The 16,347-nt window shown below is 45.9% G+C and overlaps 1 protein-coding gene across 21 annotated transcripts in view; it reads left to right on the forward strand.

Annotated features, from left to right (window-relative positions):
- The first annotated feature begins 12,830 nt into the window (after window positions 1–12,830).
- Window positions 12,831–16,347, forward strand: part of ptprk (protein tyrosine phosphatase receptor type K) — a 98,548-nt gene continuing 95,031 nt past the window's right edge. For 11 of the 21 annotated variants that reach the window (XM_030344849.1, XM_030344851.1, XM_030344859.1 and 8 more), the window contains exon 1: window positions 12,831–13,144. In XM_030344849.1, the coding sequence (XP_030200709.1) occupies window positions 13,069–13,144 (76 nt within the window). In that variant the 5' untranslated portion in view covers window positions 12,831–13,068. The remainder of the gene's footprint in view (window positions 13,145–16,347) is intronic. The other 10 variants (XM_030344852.1, XM_030344865.1, XM_030344863.1 and 7 more) reach the window with 1 other exon arrangement.

The following is a 16,347-nucleotide window of genomic DNA, read 5'->3' on the forward strand; positions in this document are numbered from 1 at the left end:
TCTTCATGTCCTACACTCAACTGTTTAACTTTGTGTTGGTCAAACTCGTTGTTGAATTATAATTATAATTATAATTTAAATGTGTAAACTCTGACTTGACATACCTCCCCGTCGACATGTGTAACTTATGTGTGCTTGCATGCTTACGTTTTTGTGTGTGTGTGTGTGTGTGTATGTGTGTGTGTGTGTGTTTGTGTGTGTGTGTGTGAGCCTGAGCATGCATGTGTGCCTGTATGTGTGTGTTTGTGCGTGCACGTGCATTTGCGTGCATGCACGTGCTCTCTTGCGTGTGAGTGTGAGAGAGATGCCAGAGAGATGGGAGAAGTCCAGTGGTTGTTAATCAGTAATTAGTGCTTTGCGATAGGATGAGGATTGATTTACTCATTCTTCTACTGCCCATCTGCTGTCCCCTTATGAAACACACACACACACACACACACACACACACACACACACACACACACACACACACACACACACACGCGCTCACACACACACACAACACCAACGGACACACACACACACACACACACACACACAGACACACACAACCACCACCGACGAACACACACAAACACAAACACACACACATGCACACAACCACCACCGACACAAACACACACACACGCAAGCACACACACACAAACATGCACACACCACAGACAAACTCCACCGCACAATTATAATTTTGATAGTTAGGAGCGGATGCAGAGACAGATACACACACACACACACACACACACACACACACACACACACACACACACACACACACACACACACACACACACACACACACAAGCACACACACATACCACACACACATAACACACAACCACACATAACACACACATTACTCAGACCTGCACACCTGTGACAGCCACCCACCACCTAGCTCATAATGACCTGGTCTGATTCCAGCGTGTGCTCCGCTGATTCACGGTGACCACCGCGGGTCTCGCACGTCGGTGGACAATCCGAGATGTCCACGGGGGGGTCGGTGGTCCAACCACAGGATGCCTCCCTGAAGCCTGGCTCACCCAGCGGGGGATGGTGCTACCTCGGGGAGCTGGCGAGAGGCTTGGAGTCGACGGCTGCTTTAATGGCGTGAATCATGTGCACCTTGCTTATGGGAGCCACCGACTGATTCATGTCATGTTCACTTTGAACACGACTGAGCGTATGTGTGACCTGTGCGTGTGTTTCTGTGTGTGTGTGTGTGTGTGTGTGTGTGCGTGGGTGCGTGTCTTTGTATCTAAGAGTGTGTGTGCGTGCGTGTGTGCGTGTATGTGGGCAACAATGTTGATTAATGAAGGATTATGCATACGTGGGAATTGTGTGTTCATGCCTCTCCCGTGACAGGGGAAAAGCAGAGGGATCAGGACTGAATAAACACGGCATCTGTGTCGTATCTGTTGCTTTGTTTTAAGAACCAAATAGTGGAGAGAAAAAGACGAAAAACACAAAAGTAACCAAGAAAAACTTGAAGAAAGAAAAGAATGAAAGACAAGGAAAGAATTAAAAGTGTCCTACACCAGCGTTTGACTTTGGAACCCCCCAAGCTGCGTGACAGGGGACAAAACTGGTGCTAATGAGAAGCATCCAGAACATAATGGAAGTTCTCTGGAACAAAAGACACTTGGAAGACGGAGAGAGAGAGAGGGAGAGAGGGAGAAAAAGAGCAAGAGAAAGATAAAGAGAGTTAGAGGGAGAGAGAAAGAGAGAGAGAGTGAGGGAGAGAGAGAGAGAAAGATAGAAAGAGGGAAAGAGAGAGAGAAAGAGAATATGTTGGATATTAAATCCTGCTCTATTACCATAATAATCTGACCTTTCTATTGGTTGAGAGTGGGACATGGCTTTGCACGCCCTCATCAAATACTAGATCCTCTCTTTTTTTCTCCACACTTTGATAACAACCTGGCATTAATGTCCAGAGCCATGAAATGCCTTTGTGTGTGTGTGTGTGTGTGTGTGTGTGTGTGTGTGTGTGTGTGTGTGTGTGTGTGTGTGTGTGTGTGTGTGTGTGTGTGTGTGTGTGTGTGTGTGTGTGTGAGAGTGTGTGTGAGTGTGAGATAGAATAAGAGAGAGAGAGAGATGGGGGAGCAGTGGATGTCTTAATGGGGAAAGAGGATGAAAGTAGTTTGCGACGGTTGAGAGAAAGGAAGAGACAGAGAGAGAGAAAAAGAATAGAGAGGAGGTGTTTGGGCGGAGAGAGGGGAAGCAACTGAAGGGCTGATAGGAGAGGAGAGAGGAGAGGAGCGAGGAGAGGAGCGAAGGAGTGGTGGCGTGTGGGGGGGTGGGGGGTGGGGGGGCTGTCATAGGTGGAGCTGTCCCTTCCTACGCAAACGTATCTATAGAGGAACACTGGTTCTCCCTCTCCCTCTCTCTCTCTCTCTCTCTCTCTCTCTCTCTCTCTCTCTCTCTCTCTCCCTCCCCCCCCCCTCTCACTCTCTCTCCCCCCCCCCCCCTCTCTCTCTCTCTCTCTCCCTCTCCCTCTCTCTCTCCCTCTCCCTCTCCCTCTCGCTCCTTAACAACCCCCCCTCTCATTATCCCACCGCGGGTCGGAGGGAAGGAGGAGGAAGAGGTGGAGGGGGGAAGTGGAGGTAGGAGATGACATTTCATTTGTTCATTTAAAGACTCTTATTATCACCTTTCAGGAGAGAACCCCACCCACTCTCTCTCTCCATGTCCTTCTCTCTCTCTCTCTCTCTCTCTCTCTCTCTCTCTCTCTCTCTCTCTCTCTCTCTCTCTCTCTCTCTCTCATCACACACACACTTGACTCACTTGTTCCTCCTCCTCTCTCTATCTCTCCCTCTCCTTTACCCTGCTCTCTTTCAGCCTAGCTTAGGCTTAGGCCCTACGCCTCCCTGTTCTCCCCATATGCCCCCCCCCCCCCCCCCCCCCCCCCCCGTCCCCCGTCCCATCCCTATGTCCCCCTTCCCTTCCTCGTACTGTCTCTAACTCCGTGCTCGGCACTATAATTGCATGGCTGATTAATTATAAGGGAATCACCCAGAGTGAAGGAGGGCTTGGCTCTCCAACCAAGCCAAGAGAATGGAACAGCACCTATACGTGTACATGCACACTCACACACACAAACACACACACACGCGTGCACACACACAAACACACACGGATGGCAACCTTCTCTGCTCTGTACAGTTTGATGGTCGGCCTCTTGAAAGTTGTGATGTGTTGTTGGTTGCAAGTCCTGAGCCATGGTTTCTCATTTCCAGAGCCGCCATGTTGAAAGCCCCTCTCTGTGTTCTGCTCCCTCCTGTGTGCTTCCTCCCTCCATCCGGCCCCTGACACTGCTTTCTCTTCTGATGCAATTGACGTTACATTTTGGTCTTGTCGTGCGTGGGTTTGTGTATGTGAGTGATGCCCCTGTGTGCTTGTGTGTTTGTGTGTTTGTTTGTGTGCGTGTGCAATGTGTATTTGACGATGTAAGTTTCAGTTTGTGTGTATGCGTGTGTGTGTGTGTACGTGTATGTGTGTGTATGTGTGTGTGTGTGTGTGTGTGTGTGTGTGTGTGTGTGTGTGTGTGTGTGTGTGTGTGTGTGTGTGTGTGTGTGTGTGTGTGTGTAAGTATGTGCGTGTGAGTGTGTCTGTTCCATTCAGCCTCCTTGTGTAGAGCAACTGTAAACAGTACTCTGGAATATATAGCCAAAGTGCGGTGTGTGTGTGTGTGTGTGTGTGTGTGTGTGTGTGTGTGTGTGTGTGTGTGTGTGTGTGTGTGTGTGTGTGTGTCTGTGTATGTGTGTGTGTGTGTGTGTGTGTGTGTGTGTGTGTGTGTGTGTGTGTGTGTGTGGGGGTGTGTGTGTGGCGCTGCTGATGTGATTTGATAAGACACCAATAAGAGCAAATCTCATTAACATCAAAGAGCTTTAGTACTAATCAGGTTACGGAGCAACCAGCCAGCCAATCGCAACTACTAATGCCATTAGGCCCTGATTGGATTGGCTATCTTATTTCAACTTCCTGAAGGTTGCCAGCGTTTTAATCAATAAACACAACCGCAGTGATGTCACAGCCCAACACAGCCGGCGAGGCTGTGATGTCACAGCTCATTAAGATGGCTAAGATGGAGGATGGACGCAGGAAGCTGGAGATGGGCCATAGACAAACAGTTTATAGACCCAAAGTCATCCATGTTGTAAACCTCTTCAAAATGTAACACCATCACACGCATGGGGAGCAATATGTGTGTGTGTGTGTGTGTGCGTGTGTGTGTGCATGTGCGTGTGTGTGTGCACACGCTGGATGTACGTGTGTTCGGCGTGCGTGTGCGTGTGTGTGCCCTCCAAGTGTGCGTGTCTGTGCATATCCACAAGCCTGTGTGTGTGTGTGTGTGTGTGTGTGTGTGTGTGTGTGTGTGTGTGTGTGTGTGTGTGTGTGTGTGTGTGTGTGTGTGTGTGTGTGTGTGTGTGTGTAGGATTGGGCCCTGCGTGTTGGGCCCCAGGTGCAGGGCATATCTAAGAGACAGGCGGTTTGTGATTTGTATATAATTTAAAAAAAGGCAAAAACAAAACAATGCGAATGCTAAACAAGCAGGCAAGAAAAGCAATAGCCAACTCAGACACGGCCACTCAAATAGAGAGGGGAATAACGCCAGATGATGCTCAGTTGAACTTGAGAAATAAGAAGTTAAGTAACATCCAAGTCTCCAGTGTTGGTTGAGTCATGAGCAGAGCGTTCACAATGAGAATTAACTGTTCCAACGTGACGTTACTCTATCCAAACTAACTAACACAGAGCTGGAGAAAGCGTGGGAGGTGTTTAATAAAGTTTCCCCATTTGAACTAAATTGTTGGTTTTATTCAAAAATCCTTGAATTCAACAAGGAGCAAGTCATTCCTGATGCCAGGTTGGGGTGTCTTTGCCTGTCCCAGCCATGAGGTCAAACCTTTTCCCAATGGGCCCGGGGCATAATATAACCTTCCTATCTTGTGCGAATGAACAAATTGGAGGCATTATTTCTATTGGGTGGCCAGACACAAAATGGCCACCTGTCCTGGAAGGTGAAGGTGAGGAATGCGGTTGGAAGCAGAGCTCTGTCAACGTGTTGTTGTCGTATGGGATTTGCGTCGCCGCTGCCCCTCAGGTCGCTCTTCCCAAGGTTTAATTATCTTCATCTGGAACAAAAGCCATTTGTTTGTCTCCTCTCTGTCTATCTCCTTCTCTCCGCCGCTTTCATCTTCTCATCCTCCACCTCCTTTCCGGTTTCCCTCGTTTTTTCTTCCCTCCCTCAGTCTCCTTCCCCTCGGCCCGCTCGCAGATCGATAGGGAGGCGAAAAAAAAAATCGAATGACGCATCTCACCAACCAATTCACTCTGCTCTGCCACACTCAGTATCACTGTCCAAACACAGAGAAGAGAGATGGGGGGGAGGAGAGAGAGTAGGAGAGGAGAGAGAGTAGGAGAGGAGAGAGGAGCGTAAAAGAGGTGAGGTGGGAGTGGAAAGAGAGGAGAGGAGGCAAGACAGGACAGGGGTGGAGAGAGGATAGGAGAGTTGAGGGAGGAGGAGAGGAGGGGAGGGGGGAGGAATGGCGGAGCGAGGTGAGGAGAAGATGGGAGGAGAGAGAGGAGAGGAGGGTGGAGGAGGTGGAGTGGAGAGGAGGAGAGAGGGGAGCAGGGGACATGGAGAACCGATGAGAGAAGAGGAGGTGGGGTTCGGAGATAGATTGAGCGGAGGGGAGGGGAAATTTGGAAGGGGGAGGGATGGGAGGTGAGGAGTGGAACGGAATGGAGAGGAGATAGAACGAGGGAAGATGAGAGGAGAGGTGAGGAAAGGACAGCACACGAGAGAGATTGAGTGGAGAGGAGAGGAGAGGAGAGGAGGAGGTGGAGTGAGGAGAGGGCAGCGGAGGGGAGGGGAGAGACGGAAGGAGAAGAGTCTACAATACTAACATCCTTTATACTTGAATACGCAGGTTGCTTATTCTTAAGTGGTGATGTGTTTCAATTAAATACGCCTATTGAAGAGGGGACTGTCCTGCATTCCACCTCTGTTAAACAGCCTCTTGTCTCTTTGTCTTTTCTGTAAAGCCTATTCTATCTATCTCTCTCCTCTCTCTCTTTGCCTCTCTAAGTTCAGCTTCAGTGCCTATCACATCTAAATTCATTAGTGCCTCAAGAGTGGTGTGTGTGTGTGTGTGTGTGTGTGTGTGTGTGTGTGTGTGTGTGTGTGTGTGTGTGTGTGTGTGAGTTTGTTTACATCATCAAGGCTAAATGATTATAAAGCATGGTTATTAAAAAGTGCCATAATTACCACGCCTGTAGCAAAAACACTGATATAAATGTCCCTATTCTCTCCTTTCCACAGGCAAAGACACAGGAACACAAACACAAACACACACACACACACACACACAAACACACACACACACACACACACACACACACACACACACACACACACACACACACACGCACACGCACACGCACACGCACACACACACACACACACACACATACACACACACACACACACACACACACACACACACACACACAAACACACACACACACACACACACACACACACACACACACAGCAAATCAAAAACTGACACAACCTTACCTAATCCACATTAAACATGCTCACACTTTAACGCACACATAAATAGAATACATTCCAGCACCTCACATACACACTCATAGACCTACAAACAGATAGACCAACACACAAACACATGCATGCAAGCAGGCACGCACACACACATAAACACACACTTGCACGCACACATAAACACACACACACACACACACACACACACACACACACACACACACACACACACACACACACACACACACACACACACACACACACACACACACAGCGGAGTCCACCTGTCATTACCAGCTGGCAAACACACCTGGCTTACAGGCAGCAGCCAAAAGATGTCATGTTACCATAACAACCATATGGTTTGTGCTGGCATTGCGGGTATTGTCATGGAAACGGTGAGGTAGACAACCGGGAACTGGTCTCCCAATGCTAGACCCAAAAAATATATAGATAGACGCAGGCACACAAACACACACAGTTACAATTACTATTACAATTAGGGCATTTGGCAGACGCTTTTATCCAAAGCGACTTACATCGGTTAATACACACATTGACACACCGACGGCAGAGTCAACCATGCAAGGCGACAGCCAGCTCTTCAGGAGCAGTAAGTGTCTTGCTCAGGGACACATCAACACTAAGTTAGGAGGAGGAGCTGGGGATCGAACTAGCAACCTTTCGGTTACACACAACACACAACACACACACACACACACCACACACACACACACAAAGATGCAGGCACACACAAGCACCAACGAAACACAAAGACATTAATTCTGATTAATGCATTAATGCATTAAATCCTCCCCCTTTTCTAACATCGTAGGATAGTTACGATAGCCTGTTCTGTAGAAGGCCAGTAGGTCCTCCCAAAAAGCTCATTGCCTACGACAGCATTAACGAAGTGTCAAGACATGAAGATGCTAGATAGTTTCTGTTTAGTTTAGTGCACCTATGTAGGTCATGGCTTACAAATAAGATTGCGATTATGATTACAAATTGACATCCTCTGTGGAGACTTTTGTCAGTTATGGGCTATTTTAGAAACATGGTGGCACCATGGAAGAGTACCTGCTCCCTATGACGAACTAAAGGGCTCCTTCTTAGGTAACAAATTTCACAAAAAATATTATTTTCATGGAAGAAAATACAAACCTGTAAACAGTCCATTTCAACATCGGCCATGATTAGAAGACATTAGAGCAAGACTACCTCCTCAGATGCAGCCTTTCGGCTTTAAGTAGGGGTTTAGCATGGTGTTACCAATACGTGAGTCTGGGTCCTACAGAGCCATGGCTGGGACCGATGCGGTGGAGCCTTGGCGAGGGATCTGGCATGACCCCATGGTGGACGGAATGACGCAGGTGCGCACGGCAGGTGTGGACCGACCGTGCCCTGGTTGATATCAAATGGCGTTGGCTTGTCTGGTGAACAGCCTTTGTTACGAAGGTCCGGGGAAAAAAAATAATACACATGAGCTGGGTCCAGTTAATATGCCCGCATCCCCCGGGAGATAAAGATTATTAAGGAACAGCTCGATTCGCCGTTACGGGCTATGTTTGGAAAGGGGTTGCATCTATTTGCTTTGGAATTTTGCTAAACTTTTCTGCTTACTTAAAAAAACGCCATGTACAGAAACGATAAAATATTTACGTTGATTTATTGTATCTTCCTATATCTGTTGACATTGTGTTTTACATTAAAGAAGCGGCTTAAGAATGGTACTTATTATTCAGACTGGCAAATCGCACAGACAACACAAAAAGTAATGCAGAGAGTCTACTGTATGCGTAATGTATAAGGGAAATACAATCAGAACAAAACACATTGAAGCTTCAACCAAGGAAATGTCAGATTGTTGATCTTTGGATACCCCGTTTTAGTGTCTCCAACCAGTGCCATGGACCAATGTGAAATCCAGGTTTGTGGGAAAACTACAATCAGATATGTGCTACCTTGAGCAAGTTGTTGGACAACTCTGCAACAGCAGTATACACATGCAACGTCTGGTGCCACAATACGTGGAATGATAAGCTGAAAAACCTGCTTCAGCTGTGTGTGTGTGTGTGTGTGTGTGTGTGTGTGTGTGTGTGTGTGTGTGTGTGTGTGTGTGTGTGTGTGTGTGTGTGTGTGTGTGTGTATGTGTTTATGCGTGCGCATGAGCAAGTGCTCAAGTGTGTGTATGTGTGTGTTAGTCTAAAACCCCATGTGAGGGTGCACACTTTGGTGGTGGATTGGAGTCTGAAAAACCAATATATAAGCACACACACACACATTTATTTATTTCCTTCATTTCCAAACGTTTATCTAAACACACACACACACATATTTTGCATGCCAATGGTCCAACCTTGAGACTGAAAGCGAAATATCTCTCACACACAGGCCCTGGCTGCTCCATCTCTCTCTGTGTGTGTGTGTGTGTGTGTGTGTGTGTGTGTGTGTGTGTGTGTGTGTGTGTGTGTGTGTGTGTCTGGAGGAAGACTTGCCAACCCTGACTCCAACGCCTTATTTTCCCCACCTCCATTGATTGCACTTTTCTCTCTAACTTGTTTTCTTCCTCCACCATCTGTGCGGCCGATGTAGATTGCGAGGTAAGAATGGGGAGGCCGGGAACCACAAAGACGGACAAACTGCTCCTCCACCACCATTCGCTAAAGTGAACATGACTGGACTCTTCTGACTTAGGGTTAGGGATTTTCTAACACTAAAAGGTTGCGTTCAATATGATGAAACGAATTTAGTCTCAATAACGTGCTATGTATGTGTGCGTTTTTATTAACTTTACTCAAAAGCACTGTGATGTGCCTCCGTTTGCGCTTTGTGGGAACATGACGAAATGGGCAAATGTGTCTCCCTTCCTGAATGTATGAGTCAATCTCAAAGTATGCGCAGCTCTTCTCTGTTTATGACGGCCTTTAAACCCGTTGGCTTTTACCTGTATACTGAATTCAGAATAGATACAGATGCAAGAGCAAGGGGGTCGGGTCCTATCAATCAATCAATCCTTTATTTAACCAGGTAGAAATTCATACATAGAGTCTTCACGATGCGTGTTCTTAATCATTGGTAGGGATACAATTCTGCCATTCAGCAACAGATCGAGATTTCCATCTTTAATGTCCTTGAATCACACTGTTGTCTTGTTGGTCTTGGTCTGTAAAGTGTTTGCATTTAAAGTGTTGAAATGATGTGTCCCTCAACAACAGAGAGTATTATTTTGACACAAATTATTATGTCCTTACAAAGAAATGTATGAAAATGCAGATGCTTTTCATTAAATTGAACATATTTCAATCATATTTTCACATCCTGTTTTTGCTTGGTGCTGTCCTGATTTCAGACAGAGCTGGTATTGACATATCTATCAAAAAGGATTCACATTTTCTAACCCTCTCCGGGTCTCTTTTATGTTTTCTACAGGAAATTTTGTGTCCGGAAATTTAGCCTTGAGAGCATTTACACAGATTCACTCCACTAGACATTCTCCTTTCTCCTCTTAAAACCTTTACTTCACCTCTGCTCTTTTCCCTATTCCTCAGTGTCTCTCTCTCTCTCTGTTCCATCTTGTTTTCCCCTCCCTCTCGTTCCTTCCCGTCCTGTCTCCATCCGTCACCCTGGCTGTGCTGTTGCGTTGCCACGGGTGTCCTTCGCCTTGATTCCTCTGTCCTCAGCCTCCCTTCCATCTGCCATCATGTTGATTTTGCTTTTTTCGCTCTCGGGTTTCTCACATTCTCTAATGGAACGTCACTAATTCACCAATGCAGACACAATCACAGTTAAACACCATGCATTATTTGACCCTGGTTCTGCGTACATTCATACCGCCATGGATCCAAACATCCTTCGATCCATTTATGAACATGATCTATCCATCTATGCATCCATCCATCTCCCCCGATCCTTCAGTCTTGAAAAACCCAAATTACCAAGAAAAAGTAAGGATTTGGTCGCAAGAAATGCGTTGTGTTGGTTTGTTTCATTATTCTATCTGTTTTGTGTCTTATATGTGTCATAAGACTGCATTTTATCCGTACCAAAGTGAAAATTTCTTCAACTGATGTTATTTTTCTGTGTGCGGTACGGCTCGCTTTGAAGCAAGATGGACGAGTCCGACCTCGCGTCGCGTGGCGTTGTCCAGGCTCAAGTGCATTTCAGCTCCCTCTCAAAGAAGCTCCATCCATGAAGTTGCACCCCATTGAAACCGATTGTCCCAAGGAGGCGGAGGTGCCCATGTCCAAGTCCCTGAGAAATAATTGAAAGTGAACACTGCGCCATTAGAAAATGAAAACTCACTTTCGATTCAGGATGTGAATTGATTGGCGGCGTGGCTGCGAGGTGAAAGCCGGTTGACCCTGGGTTCTGTGGTTTATTTTCTTACTGAATGCAGAGGTTTTTCTGAACGGCTTGTCGACGTGAAGAGGGTTCCTGTGGCATGGTAACAATGGGCCGTGACAGCGTCCTTTAGAGAAGTTTTTAATGAACCTATTGTCCAAGCCCACTTCTTCTCTGCCCTTTCTGTTGGAGAGCTCTTCATGTGGACAATGTGCCGACACTGCTAATGTGCCACTGCATACACTCAAAAAATATACTTATTTACGTGCATACATTTATTATGCTTTAATTCGAAGAGATTTACAAGTAAAGTTTAACAATTGAAGTATATTGAAGTATCAACAATATTGTGATTAACTACAAATATTTCACTAAGTATACCAAGATACAATATACCAATATACATTGTAGGCTCTTTGAGACCGTTTTATGGCACTATTTCCAAGATCTGTGAAAAAACTAGGTATTTTTGCCAATTAAATCCATTTTGTTTTTTTACATTAAGTAGTAACAACCTTTCATGTACACTAAACATAGCACAGTTCATCAAATCATTGGACTTGGACCGCTAACAGGTTACAGTTATATGGCAATCTCCGTGTAAGAATATCCGTCAACAACGTTCAAGCTTAAAGTTGCTTTTCCACTCAAATTGATCAATACCGTATTTATTCATTTGTTGAAGGCAGAATCCTACTACCATTGAGAGAGGAACATCGATCCATGTGTGGGAATGTTGCATGTTGTGACAACACAGGAAGAGAGTGTGTTCTGGTGGTATTGCCTGTGGAGATGCCCACGGCTGCTATGATCGCACTGCCCACCTCTACATCCACTTACAGCAGGAAGGCAATGGGTGCTGCCATATTCTCATATCAGGACTCCCATAAAGATGAGCAGCAGAGTGCCAACACAGTCATATTCAGTAGTTACAGCAGTAGTACATAGCCTAGAATTATTCATGAGATATTCATCATACGAGTCTAGCTTAGTTATGCCATAACCCCATCAACCTGAGAAAGTCAACATGTGTGGGCCCCCATTCAAATGTTGTGTTCCACAAATGACAGGTAAATCAAATAAGGTGTCTTCTTTGTGTTTATTCCTGTTGCGTACATAATGCTATCTAGCTGAAGTCAACACAGCAGCCTGTTATCAGCACAGATTAGAGATGACTGTAATGGAAACATAACACAGAAAACCAGTGAGGCCCTTAAACGACTTAGCATGGGCCCCTGCAGACCTGAGGCTAATAGCCTATTGGTGTTTGAAAATGTGAATAGCGGGGTTAATTGAAGGTATGGAGAGATTGATACAGACGCTGACATAATTTGGAACAATTTGTATGGGATTGTAGTTCCGTCACACTACCTGAAGGACTGCCCATTGTGCCAACTTCTTCGGAAACCTCCCAAGAAAAATGTGTGACAAATGTGTAAAACATGCGTGATTTCAGATTTTTATCTGAGTTAGTCTTCTTAACCCCGGCTGGCTGTGAGCCCATCAAAGAGACTACATCATGTTTGGAAGGTAGTCTATTCTCAGTCTACACTGAATGATAGCAGAGTGAATGACTGATGATAATATTAACAAATATCATTATTACCATTATTGTTGGCCTATACTTAAATTGAGAGCTGGAAAAATTACAGTTTTTCACATTATTGTATTGTAACGGATTGTATTGTATCAGGCTTATAAGCGCAACAATAAGACGAGGCGTTTTTTTTTTCTTCCTGGGGCCACGGAAGGAAATTCTTACGTTTAGCATTTATTTAGCCTTTAATTATCCTGCGTGCTCTCGCTATCCTCTGGTTCACTCCTCCGCGGCTCCCATGGGCTTTGTCGCCCTCTTCCCGGAGTCTCTCTCTCTTTTTTTTTTTTTTGCATGGTAGTCTACCGTGTGGACGTCACAAGACTTTCACATCGCTGCCGCCGCTGAGCTCGGGAGCTGCTCGCGCTCCTCTCCCCGTGAAACAAAGTAGTGTCCGCGAGACCGGAGCGAAACGAGAAAAACACAGACAGAATGGGGCGCCTGAATCCGCAACAGGGATAAACAAACCAAAAAAAGACTAAGAAAGAGGTTGGGAAATCATCCCAAAACTAACCGGAAAACTTTGGAAAACTATCAGCCGTGCCAGCACACTGTGAACATGGATACATTTTTGTTCCTGGGACTCACGTTTCTCCTTTCGCCGAGCGTGAGAGTCTGGGGTCAGATACCGACAGGTAAGGAGTGCTGGAGCGAGCCGGGGAACAGGGCGACTGCAGAAAGTTTCTCCCTGTTTCGGGGGTATTTGTTGTTCAAAGTGCTGCTTAGAGACATCCACCGTGCCTGATTTTACGTCCCAATGACGATAATATTCACAGGTGTGTTTTGGTGCAGAGCAAAAAGTTCGTTCGCCCTCCTGTTTACGTGGTTCATTCAGAGAAAAGTAGTTCATAGACGCATTCCCTAGAGGAAATAAAAAAGGTAGTGCAATATTTTAATTGTATCGTAGGCCTATGTGTAGAAGAAAGAGGGAGATAGACGGCGCAATGAACTCTCAAGATGGAGCTGCAGCCTTGTTGACTTAGATCCAGACGGATTCATTTAAATGTGAAACGAGGGCTGATCAGGGAGATGTCACCTGGCAGGGGTGGACGTAAAGCACACGTTAAAGTTGCCGTTCTGTCGGCTGATCGTAGTTGCATATTTCAGAGAAAAAGTAGCACGGCGTAGGTCTGTTTGGTTAAGACAAGTGCAGACACGGTGTTTTTAATGGGGGATTTAACGTGTAACAAGAGTGAGCCAGTGGGTTGAAAACACTTAAATGTCTAAAAGGAGACGGACACGTTTAATAAAGCGCTCGGTATCTGAGCTTCCAGCGTTTGATTTGAACGATGTTATTATGACACAGTTGTGTGTGAAAACTCTTAGCTTTCGCAATCCTCCTTTTGATTTGGGAAGGTAAGAGTTTACAGAGACCTGCGTGGAAGAGTTACAAAGTTACTGCTGCGGTGCCCGACCGTCACCCACCATGCCGCTGGCATGAGACGAACGGGTTGAATAAATATCACATAACTAATACACAAACACGCATTGAACGCCCAAATGTAACTTTTACGCTGGAGAATGTGAGGCGGAGAGGACACGAAGCAGCACACAGCTCAACGATAGGCGATGGGCTGTGAAGACACGGGGAACGGAACTTTCCGGTGTCTTTACAAACCCATTGCCGTGTGTTTTCATCTGGTTATTCGGATATAACGAGATTCTGGTTAAATTAATATAGGTCTTCTATTGAATCGGGGATTAAAATGTAATGGCTCCTCGCTCTCCGCTGGGTCTGACCGTGCCAGCTAGGCGGTGCGGACGGAGGTGACCTGGTCGTGGTGGTGGAGCGGAACTCGTCCTCTTGCCTCTGGCTTATTCACGGTCCCGTGTACATTTCTTTCTGCGTGGATATAATTTTCCGCATTCATTAGGTGTTTTTCCCCCCCTCGGATAGGGGGAATAGATCATGATGCAGGAATTACGTCGCCTATAAAACTTCGGTTAGTTAAACACCCCCAATCACTGCATCGGCCTCCAAACCTGCGCATTATCAATATAAAAAACGTTTGCATTACAATCCGCATCTCCCTCTGTGCCCCCCTCCTCCATGATAATTAGTTCATCTGCACGACAAAAACGTGTCGTTTCTTCAAAGGCTCCTAGAGATAGGGTCTGCTGCTAGACCACTAGGTGCAAGTTAAAATATAATAAAGTAGCCTAGTCAAATTGTACAAAGAAGAAACAACCCTTTAATGACTAATAATAGGTTAGGGGCCTACATGTTGTGTGCAGCATAAAGTCCTTCTATTTTACAACCTAAGTTGTCACAATGTCAGCCCTTGTGAATAAGCTGCTTTCAGACAACCTATTTGTCATTCCAGCCAGCCATACTGCATTCCGCTATCCCGTACATCACGCTGGATGGGATTTGAAAGCCGTCTATCGTATTGTAATTAAACACCGCGTTAGTCAATTAGGACTTAATTTGATAGATCCGCCTCCATTTAGCTTCTTATTATGCAGCTAAGTGTGCTTACTTCTCCGCCTATCAACATTTTGCAAAAGTCAAAGTCTTTATTTTCTCTGACCGTGTCGCGTTAATGCCCCCCACCCCCCCCTGCCCGGCTCCCAGGGAGCGTGAATCCGTGAAATGTAAATTTGACTGGTTTTGTCGTCCGCTTTCCGGCTGAGTTTGATGACACAAGGCTCAAGCCGCCCTTAATAGTAATGAATGGAAATAATTGTCTTTCATTAGTCTTTCCAGGGCGCACTGCCTCTGATCATCACCAAAATTGCCTAATTATAGTCTTGTTATTTTTTTTTTTGACTATTTTAACTTTAAAATGACTTGCTTGATTCCAATTACTTAGTCAACATTTTGAAAATGAATTAAATTATCCTGTGTTTTTTCATTTATACTGAAGGCATGAAAAGCCTTCTTTTTGCCCTGAGGTCGGTAGTCAGAAGACACTGAGCAGGCAGCAGGCGAGGATGCGCGCCCGTTCGAGGGGTTCTGTGCATGTGTAGGGGCAGGATCGTCCGCTGCCTTTACTCCTCATTAAGGTCGCCAATGTTGTGCTCTCCTCTCTGCGGTGTCATTTTATGCACGTTTTAACAAAAGAGGCACATGAGTTTTGGATCTCTTCTCTTATATATATATATATATATATATTGGGGGCTCTCGACTGGGTAAATCGAGATTTGAGACAAGCCTTAACAATGGTAATATTCGAGTAAGCTGCATGCCTTTCACATGCATTCAAAGATAAATGTAAAAGCTCTCTTAAAGAATCGAAATGAAAGGAAAAAAAACACATTAATTCGAACATACCAGATCATGGTCAAGCTTAATGGAATTGATTTACTGAGACGATTCATTGTGGGTGTTGTGTGTGCGCGTGCGTGCGTGTGCGTGCGTGCGTGCCGTCATGCACCATGTTTCCCGATATACTGATGAATGAGCGCACATACTTACGATGCGACAAAGCTCATGGAAAATAAGTGTTTTATTGGAGCGCATCAGGGGGGATCATTGGAGCGGAAAGAGACCCAGTGAACGGTGGTGGTGCTGGTCTACGGCTGATAAATCTCTGCTCGCTCTGGCCCCGGCCACAGCTGTCCATACGAGTGGGGGCCTCCAAACATGCCACTGCGTCGAATGCGCGCGCCACACGGGCACCGCACAAACACACTTGTTAGCCGAGCTATAATGACAGATTAAGTAATCAGACCTCTCGGCTGATTAATTGCATTACACTCACACACACACACACACACACACACACACACACACAACACACACACACACACACACACACACAACACACACACACACACACACACACACACACACACACACACACTCTCTTTTGTTTGTCCCAGCTGTTGGATCCAG

This window comes from Gadus morhua, chromosome 21 (genome assembly GCF_902167405.1).
Source record: "Gadus morhua chromosome 21, gadMor3.0, whole genome shotgun sequence".
Classification (NCBI taxonomy): Eukaryota; Metazoa; Chordata; class Actinopteri; order Gadiformes; family Gadidae; genus Gadus; species Gadus morhua.